The sequence below is a fragment of the Haemaphysalis longicornis genome, unplaced genomic scaffold, assembly GCF_048455015.1.
Source record: "Haemaphysalis longicornis isolate Haplotype H1 unplaced genomic scaffold, Haemaphysalis longicornis Haplotype H1 scaffold_3, whole genome shotgun sequence".
In the NCBI taxonomy this organism is placed as follows: Eukaryota; Metazoa; Arthropoda; class Arachnida; order Ixodida; family Ixodidae; genus Haemaphysalis; species Haemaphysalis longicornis.
The window spans coordinates 1,308,563-1,325,965 of record NW_027526335.1 but is presented as its reverse complement, the minus strand read 5'-3'; the positions used below and the strand labels follow the sequence as shown (position 1 = coordinate 1,325,965).

At 48.3% G+C, this 17,403-nt stretch overlaps 1 protein-coding gene across 8 annotated transcripts in view; it reads right to left on the bottom strand.

Moving 5' to 3' along the window:
* The window catches only part of LOC144173833 (uncharacterized), a 268,949-nt gene extending 253,642 nt beyond the window's left edge, over window positions 1–15,307 (bottom strand). For 6 of the 8 annotated variants that reach the window (XM_077702095.1, XM_077702096.1, XM_077702097.1 and 3 more), the window contains exons 1-2: window positions 15,072–15,306; window positions 11,647–11,844 (exon numbers count right to left, since the gene is read on the bottom strand). In XM_077702095.1, coding sequence (XP_077558221.1) covers window positions 11,647–11,844; window positions 15,072–15,135 — 262 coding nt within the window. In that variant the 5' untranslated portion in view covers window positions 15,136–15,306. Of the gene's footprint in view, window positions 1–11,646; window positions 11,845–15,071 lie in introns of all 8 variants that reach the window. The other 2 variants (XM_077702098.1, XM_077702101.1) reach the window with 1 other exon arrangement.
* Between the last annotated feature and the right edge of the window lie 2,096 nt (window positions 15,308–17,403).

The window sequence follows — 17,403 nt, the reverse complement described above, 5'->3', positions numbered from 1 at the left end:
GTCAGCGCCGAGAATATAGTGCGGCCGGGGACGCTGCACGTCTGCGCTAAGCTAACTATTTCCGGGAGCGCCATGCCGATGCGTTTAACCAGCACAGACGCTACCAGCTTGTAGTCCGCATTCAGCAGAGTTATCGACCGGTAGGCATGCGGTTCTGAAGGATCGCCGCCGGGCTTAGCTATTAGAACTACCCTCCCCGCGCGAAACGAGTCGGGTTTCCTTCCTTCGACCAAGAATGCGTTCACCATTCTTAGCATCTGCTCTTTGAGGACCGGGAAAAACACTTTGTAAAACCCCGCCGGGATTCCGTCAGGACCAGGAGCGAAGGAGTCACGCATATCTTTCAGTACTTTCCATAGCTCCTCCGCCGTGACAGGGGCACAGAGACGCTCGTGCCAGTAGCTAGGGACGCTGGGCAGTTCCCCGCAAAAGTTCCGTACGTGATTTTTGAAGCTGTTCGCATCAAGGCAAGCCTTCTCTGAACTGAAAAATTCTTGGAAGTACTGGGCAAACGTCCTGCAGATATCCTCATTATTCGTACTTCGTTCACCAACCGGTGACTGTACGTATGGATCTTGAACACGCGATGCCTGATCTATTGAGCCTGCTTTAACGTGCCTTGAGACAGACGGATCTGAAACTGGGCGCCCCAAAACGAACGCTTTGCTTCCCGCGCGTGACGATTGGCGCAAAAGGCGCTCGTATCGCACTTTTAGCAGATCCATGTAGTCTCGCATAGCAAACGTTACAGTATCCACGGTCTTAACTATTCGTAAGCTTCTGAGGGTTTCGTTTAGTTAACGCGTGATGCGAACCTTGCGCTCACGCCCTGCTTGGGTAAGACATGTACGTCATCCAGCTTTCAAGCAGTCCCAGTCGGCTTCCCCTTGATGCGTGTTCCTTTCCTCCACTAGAGAAACCCTAATTCCTGCCACGCTAACAGCATCAGTAAGCAAGCATTGATCCATTCGCCACAAATTGGGGTTAGGGTCACCTGTATGGGATTTTAGTTTCACCGAAACTGGCACGTGATCTGAAATTCTGGGCGCCTCCTCTGGGAAGGACAACACTTCGCAACTCTCTACCAAGCCACTTAACTCGGGCGGAAGAAGAAATTTGTCTAAACGACTGGCCGATCGACCCCCAGACCATGTTGCAACAAACACGTCTCCGTGTAGATGAACCCACGCATCGCAGAGGCGAAACTGATCCATCAAGTCGCGCAACGCGCTCGCACCTCTATACGGCCTTCCTCGGCCTGGCCCTCTAACGTCTCGCTCGGGGTCAACAACACAGTTAAAATCGCCCACTAGAAAAGTTGGGTAGGCATCCAACAAAAACATGTCTAGCGAACGAAAGAAACTGGCGGAAAGATGGCGCGGTGCAGGCGCATACAAATTAACTGCCCTCACCCGGCGTGAGAACAGGTAAAAATCAATGGCAATTACCCGGCCGTCAAAGCCAAAAGTTACATGTGCTTTGTCGCGAAGGTAAGCACTCAAAAAGACAACACCAACGCCTAAGGCCATACAGTCGTTTAGCGAAAAAAAAGCGTGAACTGAAAAACGCTGTTTAAATAATTTAACATCATGCGGGGTGTGAAAATTGCACTCTTGCAAAAAAAGAATATCAACTTTCATTGCTCGCGCAAAATGCATGATCTCTCTCTGCTTGTCAAGGCTGCGGAAGCCTTGAGCATTTAAAGAAAGTAAATGCACTTGCATTAAAGGATATAGTAAAATTAGGGCCTTTTCCGTTGTCAATCCCTTACTCCTCCACAGCAATCAGCGACGCGGATCACGCGCTCAGCTGGCCTCGTTACACCTTTAAAGGAAGGCAAAGCATACGGCCTCGTGAGGCGCATGCAGCCTCCCTGCGTCTCGCGTGCCCAACGTTAAACAAGCTCCTAGCGTGGGGCGAGCCCACGACATGCACGTGATGCCGGAACGGAGCAACCGAGGCACTGTAACCGAGGGAGCTGGCAGAGGCCGTGTGCAAAGAAGAACGCTGTCACATGATGTGCGTACTGAGGAGGAAATGCGACCAAAATGGCCGCCGAACCCAAAACAAAATCGAACATCAAAATGGCAATGAAAGGAGCATCAGTGGGATTTCGTGCTGGCAATCGTTTCAACCACTGCTTCCCATTTCGCCAGCATAAAACCCCGTGGGCAAGCAAGAATAACACGGCCATCTGACAATGAAGGATGGCTAGACTGGTGCTACCATTGATCCATTGATGCTACCTTCATACAAATCAGGACTAGCGTTGGAGGCGGGCAGACACAGTTTCTTACTGGGGTCTGCCGTGTCATCTGAGGGCGTTGGCATCGATAACAGCCGCTTGCTGTCCACTCGTAAGGCGCCTAGCAAGTCCCACACCTGATTAATTGGGTTGACGAGACGCGGGTCCTTGTCTTGCGTTGAACAGACCGGTTCGCTCAGGGGTGCTGGGTCGGTCGGGAGGGAGGCATCCTCGGAGAGTCTAGGCGGGGCGCCATGATGGTCAGCTGCTGTCACATCGCGATGGTACGGCTTTGCCGCCTCCCGACGAATGGGCTTCACGTCGTCCTCGTTGGATGGGGCACGGAGACCACGGCTGCGAGGTCCTCGGGGAAGCTTAGTCGCACGAGCAGAATCCACTGACTTCGGTGGTGCGGGGGCTGTATGAAAGTCAGTAGAGCCACTTTCCTCTGTTTCGATATCCGAAGAGCTTGGCTGCGAAAGGGAAGCATCAGAGGGTGAGCTGCTCTCCGTCGCTGCACTGGGCTGGCTAGTCTGCTCCTCAGATGATGACGTGTCCTTGTCCGGATGCGGCAAGGAGGGAGATTCATCCATCGGCGTCTCATCAACTGTAGCTTTGTCCTGCGACGTGTCATCGTTGGACGATTGCGCAGGGCTACAGGGGATATCGGAAGATAGGGCCTGTAGGGGGGTCAAAGTCGCCTGAAGGGTCTCGCTGGTATTTCGGGGCAGTTCGGGAAAGTTGCTTGCCGCCTGCGCGTAAGAACGTGGACGAAGGCAGTCCGCTGTGGCGTGATCTCCCCGACAACGGCGACATCGGGCCGAGCACGAGTTGAATTCGTGGCCGAATGTCTCGCACCGACGGCACCACGGCCTTTTACAGTCCGTGCCGTTGTGACCTTCGAGATCACAACGAGAGCAAACTCTCTTCACGCCCCTGTACTCACACTGCACCTTGTACCCACGCACCGACAGGAAGTTCGGGATGGGAGACTTCATCTCGATGCGGACGAGGCGCATGCCGTTCTCAATGCGCGGCCGACTATTGAAGTTCGGGTACTGAATCCTGAGCTCCCGACCATAAGGCGCTAGGGCTGCCCCCAAGTCTTGGTCGTTCATGTACCACTGAAAACGGTACACGGTTACGTACACAATCTGGGGTCCAATGCATGTAACTGGGCACGAAATGCCATTCACGACGATGGTACAACGCTCATGCAGGGACTTCGCTGCAGCAGCGGACGTGACCGCGGCACAAAACTTCATGCCTCCTTGGTGTTGGAGACCCTTCAGGCCGTGGGGACCCACGACGTCTTCTATGGCATCGATGATGTCAACAGAGGCGTCTTTCGGCGCATCAAACTTGAAGCACCGTGACTTCGGCACTGGAGGCCGGTAGTGCACGGCTGCGGGCTGAGGAGAGGCCATCTTCCCCACAAGTCAAGGATGAGGCAAGTCCAGAAGGCAGCAGACGTCCAACAACGTGGGAGGGCGGGTAGGGGATACCCAACGCAAACGTAGGGCCGCCCCGCGAAAACACCGAGAAAACGACGAAAACTCGCTGGACCCAAGTTGATGGCTGTGATGGGAGCAACAATGCAGAACTAGGCCTCAAGAGAGTGCATCACGCGTTCAGGTTCATATTTTCGTGTTCGCGTTTCATTTGATGCCTATAGTACCTCTCGAGAGTTTTGTATCACTGCGATACTACTCGAGGCGAAAAAGTGTGGAATTATGGGAAAATAATTATTTCTTTATTAAAATCGGGCCTCTATGGCTTTTATAAGTCGGTGGCACTGTTCCACATATGGAATTCTTGGAGGAAAAACTGCAAATCAATAGAAAAGCGATATCTGAAAAAATGCTTTTTTGGGCAATTTTTTGGTCCCAAAGACCCATGTTCCCCCTTAACATATCAAATTTTCTTAATTCAGGGGGGTTCGACTGGAGTATAAGTCATCCTGTAGGTGATGCGACTAAGCAGCAGGGCCTGTTTCAGCTTGCTTGCAAGATTCATCCTGTCTGAGTACTGCGTGTTGGTGTCTTAGACGTTGAGTGAGGCATGTAAGTTGCGAACATGCTTTAGTGAGTTGGAGGCTAAGGCAGCACTCGGGCCATCATGATGCAAAGGAACGCCAAGATTACACAGAGCAGAAACTTGGGGGATAGGAGTGTTTTTATTCGCCAGAGTAGAATTTGATGGGGTTTCGGCAGGTCTTTCTCGCGTGCGTAAGCGAAGCATCAGTAGTGCAGACTTCTCGGCTTGGCAGCGTAGCCCTTTTGGTATGAGATACGTGTTGATTGTATCTATAGCTTGCTGTAGGGTGTCGTGTTGGCTCCAACTGACCTTGAATTGTCCACAGTATGATGTTGTCGGCATAGAGAGTGTAATGAAGGTCTGAGATTTGGTGAAGTCTTATGGGTGAGTGGAGTAATTAGCATTGAAAAAGAGAGGTGATGTAACGGAGCCTCCAGAATTTTTTCTTCGCGTTTTTTGGCTGTAACAGCGCGTGTTGAGCGAACAGTCCGGTACAAAAGCCAAACATGGCATAAGGATACTGTCCGCTTGTTCAAGGTGAGTGGTGATTTGTGTATGTACCAAGTGTTCAAATGTTTTGCCAACAGAAAAGGTACTGGCGTAGTCCTTGGAGATTTGTGGATCTTCGGTATGAGGGTGATATCTGCTCGTCCACTGTGCAGGCAATTCAAACAGTGCTTGTGCGGGCTGTTGAGTTAGATAACAAAGCTGTTTTTCTTTGTAATGAATTCCTTGCTCTGGCTTGTATTTTTTTGTGTGCACTTTCATCCTTTCATGCTCTTTTATTACCTTTTTTGGCCCCAATTCTCCCCCGAAATGAAATCCTGGATACGTAACTGGTGGGTGGATGATGTTGCACCAAGAGATGATTTTTTTGCACCCCCACGCTCACGTGTCTTTCCCTTTGTGCTCCCATGCCACTATAAACTTGTAGTCCCTGTTTCGCAAACAATGCTGGGTGCATTTGCAGAATTCCAACCTTCAAAGGTCGTCATCAGTGGTACAACTGACAGCTGGGCATTTGGGCGCATGTGGACATTAAATTTGGGTTTTGTTGAATTTATTTTGAGTGTTCTATTATCCTTCTCTGTCACTGAAGTTTTCTGAAATATGTCCAATTAGCAATTAGCTCGTGATATTTTGCAGCACTAAATTCACTTCAAGTAAATCCTATGCCTAGTTTAGAAAATGTTAAACTCCGATCAATCCGGAGGAGGAGAAAATAACTTTATGCGGTCGAAAGGGGAGGCCTATTCAGGCCTGTGGCATTCTAGACGACAGCCAAGATGCCTTGGCTCCTGGCGATGTCTTCCTTTGGATGGCCCACTGTTGGATTTCAGGCTTTTCGCTGTGCGGCACTGTTTCCCATTGCTCCTTACTAGTGATAATAAATGTTCCTTTTGAATTTTCGAACCCATGTCTCTGTATACTGGGGCGTTCCCATAGCATGCGAGCCAAGGTCGCAAGCTTTGGGCAGTGTTTACATCCAGCGTTGTCTATTTCCAAATTGAAGGGCCAGTACAGCCTTGGGTTTGGATAAGTGATCATCTGGAGACGTCTACACGCCACTTCTTGTTTCTTGGTGAGCGAGGGGCCAGCAGCCGGGTGGCTTCGTCTTTCCCCTTTGTAGTGAACAAGCACGTCTCGGCGAGAACAGACGCGATCTTTGGAGTTGTCTGTGGAATGTGTGCTGGGGCTCTCGGTGGGTGAGATCTCGGGCAGCCTCGTTGGCCCGTTCGTTGCCTTGTAGTGCCACATGTGCGGGGGTCTGGTGTTTTGGTTCGTCTCGTGGCGGGTAAAGATCCTGCGCCTTCCGCTGGAAATTCTTCCTTTTGCAGATCGCTTGATGGGAATCGCTAATCATTTTCCGCACTTGGGTAGCTGCTATATAGGGCTAGGGCAAAGGCCAGTTTTTCGTCCTCCTCTGGGTGTTTGGGTGGAGCAGGGTTCAAGAACTTTTCTCGAGCAGTCGGTAGCAGCTGAAACCATAGCTCCACGTGGCTGTGTCAATACAAACAACGTGCGGATTTCCTCAAGTTCCTGGACTCACAGCTCTCTCCGCAGGGGTGGAGATGTTGTCGCCGACGGTATTCTCATATAAAATGCGCAGGCTGTCTAATAGGTGTCTGCTCGCGGCTATCTTGGTGAGGTGCTCTAGGTGCGCTGTGTGTTGCACGGCTTGGGCCTTGATTTGTTCTTCGAAAGTGTTGCGCACACCCAACGCGTCATATTTTTCGTTTGGAGCGTACATGGGTATTCCTAGGGCTTAGTCATGCTCATTTCTTGACGAGGCTGCTTGGTTTGCAGTCATTTTAAAATATTTACGGAATTGTGGAGTTGTTAGGGGTTTGTGTGAGGGAGAGGCTGGAAGATGGGTACTTGTTGTTAAGGGGGGGACATGGCGATCCACCCGCCCCAGTTGACTGAATATTGCTTCACTACAGTTGGCAAACTGGGGTCACTTCAAATCTAAGCTGAATAAACTTGCGCAAGCGCCGTTGGGTAATAAAATTGTAGGTTTAAAACTATATTATGACCCGTGATCTAAATTCCTGCGGAGGCTAAATAAATGATGGGAAGCGGCAGCGTCCCGCGGTGTCCTGCGGCTGCGGGTCGAATATGACAAGCGGGAGGTCGGCGGGGGAGCGGGGGCGATGCTACGATATGAACTAGACACTTCTAGCTTCACTGTACTATCAGATCCGTTCACCCCTAACGAGATCCGCGGCTTGTTTGGTTTTAATAATCAGTATCCTGGAGTAGCTGCCTAGCGATGATAAATAAGGGTGTCTAAACAAATGGCCTAAATATGCACAAGCAAACCGCGGTATGTAGTGCGTTGCTTAAAATAAGCTGCCGACAGTTTTTACCTACGATTGCCTATGTGCAGTCGCGCGGGCACCGGCTGGCAGCTTGTTATGTAGCTTTGTGCTTTACACAAATATTGACGCCCAGGTGCAACATACGACGCGGGGCGCTGCGCGTTTCTCGCGCAAGCACGACCATTGCCCAGGTCAGGTTAGTTTTTCCTGACTGCTCTCACACTACTGAAGTTCGCGTAAATCCATATCGCGGCCTCTAAACGCCGAAAGTACACAATAAACGTCTTCGAATCGAGCACGCATTAATAATAAAAAAAGTAAAAGCATTGCACGCACGTCATTGGACTCGCCGGCCACTAAGATGGCTCTAGCGGCGCCGGAGTGCGCGGTGTGCCGGAGAGACCGTTTAAACCCCTTCCGCCATCCGCCGGGCGTTCGGGCCGCCGGAATGATTTTGGCCGGAACGGAACGACCTCGCCGGAGGTACCGTTTATAGGCCTTTACCCAAACAACTCCCGGCTATCCGAAATGTCCCCTAAAACACGCACAAACATATGCAATAAATGAAGAAACCCTTCCAACCTATTTTATGCGACGTGCGCCGGCCCTGTCGTTTGGCCTTTAGTAAATACCGCCAGGGATACGTTCGCGCTATGGGAGACAGCTTTGGCCAGATACGATTCTGGGATTCAGAACGACTTGATTCTTCGATCCCGCAGAGGAGCAGAAGAGCCTGGGGCGCTTGGAAAATCACAACACCTCTTCTTAATAATCGTTTCTCTCCCTCTCCCCCCTTTGTCTCCGTCCGTCCGTCCGTCCGTCCATCCATCCATCCATCCATCCATCCATCCATCCATCCATCCATCAATCCATCCATCCATCCATCCATCCATCCATCCATCCATCCATCCATCCATGGTACAGCCCGTGATGCTGTTGTCAGTTTTCTTCCTCCTTTGTTTCGTGTTTTTCTGGCTGGATTTATGTTCATTGTCATGTCACTATATGTATACCCGAAAATGTAACCGACACATCCGCTCTCAAAGATACTGCTGAAACATGTGGAGCCCCCTGCATAACGTGTATACTTATGTGTGAATAAATTATCCTTACAAAAAAAAAGTTCGATTGGCAAGAAAACCGGCTTTCGCTCCATTTCTCAATTTGTACGTGGTTCGATTCCTGGCGGTGCCAGTAACTTCTTTCATTTGCTCGCGGGAGTTTTCTGTTGACGCCGATGGTCGCGACAGAACCCTTGGCTGGTGGAGGTAGAAAGCTTCGCGTTAAAGAAAACACTCACAACTATAGTGACTGGACGACATAAGGGCTTATCGAGAAAGGTGCTGGTGAATCGTCACCACTTCATTTTTTGTCCCTAAAATCTGACCGCATTGTTTAAGGTTGCCTTTAAAACTACACTGCTGTTACTTTGTTTGTATTTTAAACTACCAAACATTTTCTCTCACTTCGCTTTTAATGTCAGCGCATCGAACCAGTTCGGGAACCTGTTGGGCCAGTTATTTAGTCGAAACGCAACTGAACCGTAACGAAATGAGTTCCCGAAGCGGTATTTTTTAAAAGACGATAGTCTTTCTTGGGCTACTTAAACCCAGAAATTTTGGTCTGTCGATATGTCTGTTTGTCTGTCTGTATGTGACTCGATTCAGCCTCCCGGCCAAAGTGAAACGAAGTCTGCGCAATAGTCGTGCATACTCTCAGCTAAATCTGTGCGTATAAGTCCGGTTTATATGTTCATACTTGTCAACATTGTTGAACAAGAACAAGACATTACGCAAATATAAGACAGAAAATTAATACATAAGGGATACTTACAGTGCGCCTTTAAAAAAATTCATAGATGCTTGATTTTTGCGAAATAAAATACTACAGCTACTGCAGAAAACAAATTCACACTGTCGCCTGCTGTCGCCCACGCCACTAGAGCTTCTAGCGGCATTTTCTAGCGGCATTTTTAGAATTTAAGCGGGAACAGTTACGAAAGGTTCCACTAGATAGGTTCCACGTTCTGCTTGGAACACAACGTGGGCTAGGGCAAAGCGGTTCTACAGTTAAACCAGTATGCAACGAACCTCTGTGTAACGAATTTCTGGATTTAACGAAGTTTTCAACTTGCCCATTATGGCCAGCGCCATTGAAAGATATGCGTTCGCGACCTCTGTGTAACGAAGGCGTTGCGGCAGTTAACCTTGATGTAACGAATTCTCTCCGCTGATGAGCAATTGTTTTTTGCACTTTTTCTGAAAAATCAGCTAAATAGATCTAGTAGTTTAGCGAATTTCTTGCGCACCGCAAACTACCGTGCGTTCCCACGTTTGAGTGTTGTGTCGGTTAGGTGCTAGGTCTGCCTGCCGTCGTGTAGTCGCGCGTCTCCTCTGCCACGGCCGTGCCACTGCTATTTGCTGTGTCGGTTGATGGTTGGTGAAATCTGCTGACATAAAACGAGAAGTGTTGTCTTTCCAAGACAAGCTGACGATCTAAAATGCCGTCTCTGCCAGCGAGAAAAAACAAAACGTAGCCGCCCGGCATGGTATTCCATCTAGCACCCGCTCACCAATTTTGAGTGCGGAACAGAGCGTCAAGTTCACGAAAGGCGCCCTTTCGGCATAAGCTGCCCTTCAAACGCGTTAAGGCACCTAAAAGTGTCCCAAGGCAAACGTGTTAAGTTGCGTTTGTGAATCCGTGGGTGAGGGACATTGCTTCTTTTTCGAGCTCGTTGGTAATCACAATGGGCAAATCACGCTTTTTTTTTTTCACTGAGAAATAAATTCTTGAAGGGTGGGTTCACCGTCACTGATGTCTAGAATTTTGGTTTCGTTTCTGCTTCATTGACGCGAGCCTTCGCTCGAAACCTGCATGTAACGAAAACCTGCATGAAACGAGAGATTGCGAATTTTTGTCACCTTCGTTATATACAGGTTTAACTGTATAAACGTTGAAGTAGGGCGCCTCGATTCACGCGCGTCTCCCCCGTACGGCAGCGCTGGAATTGAGGCGCCTGGCCTGGAGCAGTCTAACGCGGTAAATTTAAATTGACTTTAGCAAACCTTTAGCGTGTTTACCATGGGAGGAGCGCGACGAAGAGGGACAACATAAGAGGGGAGCGGAAAAGTGAAGGTAGGCGTTTACTTGGCAGATGTGGACAAAGACTCGTTATTTGTCGACATCTGCGAAGAAAGGAGCAGGTACGCGGCCATTTTTTTTTTGTTCAATACGCTACTAAGGAATCATAGAAAGTAGACATAAATAATGCATATTTTTGATTCTACGTTGTGGCCAAACGTTCGTGTAGAACGGGCCTAAACACCAGTAGCATACATGCAACGCTACGGCAGTGGCTGTGAACGTGGACGAATGACCAAACGCACGCGGTTTTACTACCAACAAGGATGGCACCATGCACAGCTGTCCTTCATATTAAACAGTACATCCTATCCTTACCTACACTGCTGTATTACTGGTGAAACTCTGGTGTAACACTGCGCCCTTGACTGAGTATCCACTGAGAAATCGTTGCCTGAATATTTCTTGGGACATGGTACAAAAGGCGAAATCGGCTGGAATGCTACGTGTGAAGTAGTTGGGAAGGATCTGTCGTCACAAATATTTTCCTACAACTTATGGTCTGTTTTCGTTTACTTGTAGCACGTTACGTTGGCTGTTAGCATTAGATTTAAAGTGATTTGTTTTGAGCATGGACTCCCGCGTCGTTTGCTGCGTTCTTGTCGCACAGCAACCAGGAGTGAAAAAGGGTATTACTGAGCCGATTTGTTTGATTCGAGGGTTGCTGATGTCAGAATTCAAGGAGGTAGAAAGTTTACGCGAATAGAGTAAAAAAAAAGTTTCAGTGTTTCGTGTAATACGAAGCTTTTAACTCCGGCGAGATTTACGGTTCAGCAGCGGCTCCGTCACATGAAGACAGAAGGATAAACCTTACATTTGTGAGTCCTAAATACATTGCAAATCACCTCGGCGTAAACATCTGTAACGGTTGTGCACTTTTTTGCGTTGATTTTTGTTGTAATGAGAGGGCTTACCCTAATGTGTCCATATACGGCATCTCTAGGCGCGTAAGAAAGCGTACGGAATGCTCGAATCTTTTTCGCATGTATGTTACCAGTGCAAGTGACGTTGTAAATGCGCGCATTGTTATTGTTTCAGCCTTGCCTTTAATGACAGGGAAGACGTCGCTGTTCATCTTGTCAGAATCCTAATCGGGGCGCTTGCCTTTAAGGAGGGCTTTACGCCAAGTTAAGTGAGCCTTCAGTGAAGCTAGCGAAATAGAGTTGCAAGCGAGGGAGACTGTTACAGCGTTCGCTGTGATGTGCTATTACTTTAGGGCAATTTTAAGGTAATTCATGTACGAGAAAGGCAAGCCAACACCAACGTTGATTTATCGATTACGTTCGCATAATCTTGTGTAATGTTCTTGCTTACTTTTCCTGTCATAAAAATACCTACGACAACTCGGCCTCATAAGCAATGTGCTCGCAAGGTTATCATTTGACGAGTCAAGGAGCTCACTTTGCTTATTGGCGCGGACACACTTCGGTGCGTCCGGGCTCCAGCGCCCCAGCAAGCAAAGCGATGCACGTGACCCAGTGAGCACGTGGCCTGGGTTGCACTTGTACATGACGTAGCTGGACCCGCTGCTGCGGTACAACACGTGGCCGTTGGCAGGAGATGGTGGCGCTTGACACACTGCTGAGCGACACCGACATCCTGCGAGTAGGGAAAAACAAGCGAAGTTCACCTAATGTTCCAAAGTTACCCACTCCAACAGAGCGACCAATAAACGGCTTTGGGAACTGAGGTAGTGATTTCAAACCATGACCTCAACCAAGCCGCCAAGTGTTTGTTTGACGTGCTCATTGTTCCATGCATGTCCCCCCTCCCTCCCCCCCCCCCCCCCACCAAAAAAAAAGCGCGGGGGGTTACTCCACGAAGTTGTCGTGTTGGGATGGTATGACGTAACGAGCGAATGACTTTTATTTGCAGAGTTACACAGGCAACAACGTGTAGCAAAATGCGTTTCACTTTCTGGGCGAACGATCGCTGGACTAACGTGTTTTTTAGTGCAGGCCATTTATTCTGAGTGCTTCTCTGTACAGCTCTAAGCTAGTCAGTGTCAAGTTTCAGCCTGGTACTGATGTGGTATTACCTAAGAAGGCGTCTATACTTTAACTGCTCGTATTGTACCTAATTGTTGTACCGGTGGCCGCCTCTGTAAATGCGCTGGTGAAGTAGTTTGGTGAAGAAACGCTGTCAATTCCATTGATTTAGCTTGTTACTGCGCGGAGCAACGTTTGAATATTTCTGCTCATGAAATCAAGGCCCTGTGCTGCACTGCCTTGCAGAAGTTCTAGCTCTCCTCAACTTCGTTCTACTTAAATATTTTATTGGAGATATGAAAAATACCATACATATAGCCTGTGAACTTCATTTCATTTCATTTCATTTCATTTCATTTCATTTATTGTACCTACAAGGCCCGAAGGCATTACAGAAGGGAGTGGGGTTAATACATAATGCAAACACAGGAAAGGAGGTAGGCAAGTAGGTATTTCATCGTAAATCTAGTAAGCATTATGTATGATTATTATGTTTTATGATTATTATTATGTTTTATTGGCCAATCTTGGTCAATCTCTCTAAGTGGTATGCTTGGGGCTTCGCTGTCGCAACGACCTTTACTCCATCATTGTTGCTGTAAGTGGGAGCTTCTTTTCTTTTATTGCAAGTGTTAATCATTGCCCAATCATGCGTCGTATCAGTACCATCTTGACGTAGTTCGAATGAGTCAAGGATATAAGGAGCGTTCGTAGCACTTGATTCTGTCTCGGTTTTGTGGCGCAGTGGGAAGAGCACCATGTACCTCGCGTTCCGTGGGATCGAAACCGGGCGCCGCTAACTGTTATTTTTTTATAGTGTAGGGGAGGGGTGTGGACGGACAACAAAGCCGTATGGAGGGACAAGGCGAGTGAATGAGCTGCAGTCGCATCTAAAACTGGAAAGTGCACACACGGAAAGGCTTGGTTCCCTTTTCGGGGGCGATTCTAACTGAACAAGTTCGGAAACAGAACGCGTAACACGTCACATACAAAAGCAATGAAAAATTCTAGGACCCCTAAGCTGTGTTTATAGTGTAGCGATGGTGAAAGAGCAGCAGTGGGAAACCCCGCTTTACCAGTTCTGGACAGCCCGAGGGCAGTCCGAGGACTGCCTTCGGACTGACGCTCCCATAGGAATATACCGGGAAATCGAGCGCGGGATCGCGTTCCGGGCAGCCCGCGAACGGCCCGGACTGATAGTCGAGTAGAGCCAGTGAAGAACTGTGGAATGGCTATGCCGTTATTGTGTGAACTGCCATGTTTCACAGCTGCTATGATGCGGGTGGTCCGTCCAGAGGCCGTATGCGCCGCACCGATGAAATGCGTCGAACAGGTGTCTCGGGGAAGGCAGCGCGTGCATTGTATCCCCGTGGTGCTAACAGTGGCACGTCTCTTCACTTTGGTTAATTTTTTCCTCTTTTGGTAACTGCGGCTTGGTCAATGAGCCTTGTTAGCTCTATATATCCCCTATTAATAGGACCGTGCTTTGCTACTCACCTAATGGCCACTTGTGTAATTACCGTACTCATATTTCTTCTGTAGTAGTGAGTACATGCATCTAACGGAAGATTTAAGTTGAAGTCCAAAACCGTTTTACGATGTTCAGCGTTAGTCACCTAAAATCATCCAGCTCGGGTGCTTCAACGGTCCCGCGCTCGCCGGCAATTTCAGAGGACCCTCGCCCAAGCTCTACCCAGCGTGAAATTTACTAAATTTTCTTTTTACTTACTTTTTCTTTGCAAGGGTTTCCTTAGAAGTGTGCCGTCAGTTCCAGCATTCGTTGGCCTGCTCTTCATGCATTGAGCAGTCGGCCATTTCGTGCACCACTTGGCGGCCATTTTATGTGGCGCCCGATTTTCGACCAGCATAGTTAACGAATGCTGTCGCATTAATAAGCACGACCAATAGTCGATTAGTCGGATCCCAAGCACTTAAGCTACGTTTCACGATAGAAACGTTTCAAGGCACAAGGCAGTAAAGAAAAAACCATGAAATACGTCACGTACCTCAGCTGGTTCAGACATCAGTTTTACGCTTACACTTACAAAAGAGTAAAAAAAAACTGAAGCCAAATACTAGCGAAAAAATGAAGTGTCATAACGCTACGATGACTTTGAGTACAGTACACATTCAACATTTCAGTACATAGTACATTTCTCAATTGTTACACCCGTGCGCGTCGAAACAAAATAGTAGTGTTTCTTTCAAACTAGAGTTGAAGGTGACTTCAAGCATAACTCTTAAAATAAAAGTACTGTAAGTACCGGCTCCTAGATTGCCACTCATCACCTTTTTCTGGCGGCACCAATGGGCTAATTTTGGTCTTAAAAAATGCCGGAAATTTCGCGGGACCTTGTGAAGCTGTGCATTAAACATAAATACTGGAGAAAGCATTACGTGGAAAAACACAAGCGGAAGCATGGTCAGTGATATATATGTATTCCTCTGGGGTAGTCAAAGCTGTGAACAAAATTTGGTGGGATTAAGCTATGCACAATCAGGAAAAGCCTTTCACTCTTTTCCGTTAACCCGAAGTTCCACTCCTCTGGTAGCAGCAGAATGTGCTGTTAATACTAATAAAGGTGAACATTTTTGCATAATCTGTTCAAGGTCATTACTCTTCGACTTTTTTTATTTCAAATTGTTCTTGTGCGCTTAGTGTCGTCACAAAATACTGAGACTCACGAAACACGAGGTTACTGCTACTAACGAAACACGCGGGAACTGCGGTAAAACTACGCCGTTAACAGGCAAGCAAGCAAGCAAGCAAGCAAACAAGCAAAAAAAAAAACCTAGCGATGGCGACTCTTGCGTCGAAAGTTCAAAGAGCACACTAACCCTGGAGTAACGTCAGCAGCAGTGTTGATTTGGCCAAGAGAATGCTGAAAATCTTGAACTGCATCTCTTGTGGTTGATCGTGAGGTGACTACACTGGACTGTTAGGATGAGAACGGTTGGCAACGGTAGTGAAAATATACGAAACAACTGGGCGAAAGCATGCACGCTGGTTACGAGCAAGACGAACACGTCGCGAACTCTTGGGCGACGCGGCTCTTATCGGGGCGCTTGCTGGCGCTGCGTGCGAGGGGACGCCGCGGAGCAGCGAGCGGGTTGATCAAGAGCGGCTGAGCGTCGAAAAAAGACGCCGCATCTGACACTCATTATCGCTGCAGGCGAAGGCTGCATCTTAACGCATGTCGCTTTTTGCCTGCTGCTAGTTCCGCTTTGCGGGCGAAAGAATTTCGCACCCGGGGCTGACTGGAAAGAGTTGCCCTAGACGACTTGTAACGGATTCGAAACACTTTTTTGGAATTTTTGAAGGGACGCCAACCAGCACTTGAAAAAAGTTTGCTTCTTTCTCTATCATGACTGCTTCGTTTCCAGACATCTTGCACCACGGAGTCAGATGTCTCGAGCCACTCGAGCCTTGAAGCGAACACGTAAAGTTAAGCCTTCTTGCGGAAAGAACGATTGTCATAGAGTATCCAGAAGCATGAGAAAACGCCCACGCAGCGCAGGTGTCCAGCGTATGAAACAGAAGCGCAAGCAAGACAACAAGCACAACTAAGAGAAATTTTCAGCTTTTTTCGTTGTTCGAGCGTAGACAAAACTGACCAGTTGAATTTTAAAAAATGCGATAAGTCGTCATTCGGGCCTCACTTTTAGCGGGTTGGGAGTTCCAAACAATGAATAGCAACGTTCTCGCCGTTAAAATGTCGTTGTGCCAACAGTGAGCCATTTTTTTAAAATTGACTATTTTACTGCAAACGCACGTAAAAAAATTGCGTGTCTTGTCCAATCCTCTGTTCTTTCCCATCTTGTCGGACTCGCGCATACGGAAGGAAGGGCTTGAAACATACGCCATAGTTTTATTGACACAGCAACTATGCGCCCCCCCCCCACTCATTAAAAAAAAAGCGAAAACGAAGTACCGGACAAGGCACGTGTAATGTCAACGCCGTTCTTACGGAGTCACCATTTCCGTTGTCTGTAGTGGTATTTGGTACTAGATTGCCGTGTTACTTGTTCCATAATAAAACAAAAATATTAAGTTCCACGACTATGTTTTGGCAGCTTTGTGTGGCTACAACGAAAGTTGCAAATACCCGGAATGCTGTCTTCTCGTTTTCTTTAAGATCAGAGGCTTGTACGGTGAATATTGAACAATGGGCTTTTTGTAAGTACAGTCTAGTCCAGTCTAGTCCACTTATAACAATATCCAAGTGCCAAGGAAATCCCACCGTTATAACCGATTATTGTTATTGCGGGTTGCTAAATAAAAATACGGAACAGAGCTCAACACATTTTATTTGCAGGCAAGCGAGGTTGTACTGCTACCTATTTGTGGAAAAGAAGCCATACTCGGTCAGCTTTGTTTGCTGCACATGAAGCTGGCGCACATCTTTTTAATAAGCATCTATAGGTGCTTCACCTAGGTGAGCGAGGGTCCTTGGTGGAAACGAAGTCCCTGAGAGACTATCATGCGTTTGGCGTCCTGCGAAGGTGCTACCCGAGTAGGCTGTGCAACGGCGTCGTCAGAGTTGTCACTGCTACCGCTGTCCGCAGCACGTATCCGCGCAACGCTCGCCTCTTCAGTGAGGCACTCAGACGTTTTCAAAACATCGACCCTGACGTCTGATCCGCGGAAAAAATCACGCCATATCCACGGAATGAATGATGATAAGTGGGGCGAAGCTCGAGAGGGGGAGATCATCGGTAACCGTAACTCTCCCGTGAAAGTTCGCCCATTACATCATTAAGAAAGACGTAAGACTGTGTGCGTACATTGTACAAATCAACTTTTATTTTCGGAGTCAATGCTCCCAGGCCCAGACCTGGTGAAAGACCCCGCGCCATCGAGGACTACCCCGCACCTCTACCACAATTTGTCACGTAGGATGGGACACAACGGTAAAGAAAGAACTTTTATTTAGGGCGAGAACTTGTGCCCGAACAAGACGAGAGGAAACGAGCAAAGGTCCTTGCGTCTCGTTCGATCTCCGAGAACGACTGCCTGCGTTCGTGGCGTGATCTCTTGCGTGATCTCTCCCTCGCAGTGCACGTGCGCTCGCGCCTCCGTTGGCGAACACAGACAAGCTCGCGCTCCCGGTGCCGAGTTTGCGCTGCCGGTTGCAGCCGGTTCTTGCGCGTGCAACGCGGCCCACTTTGC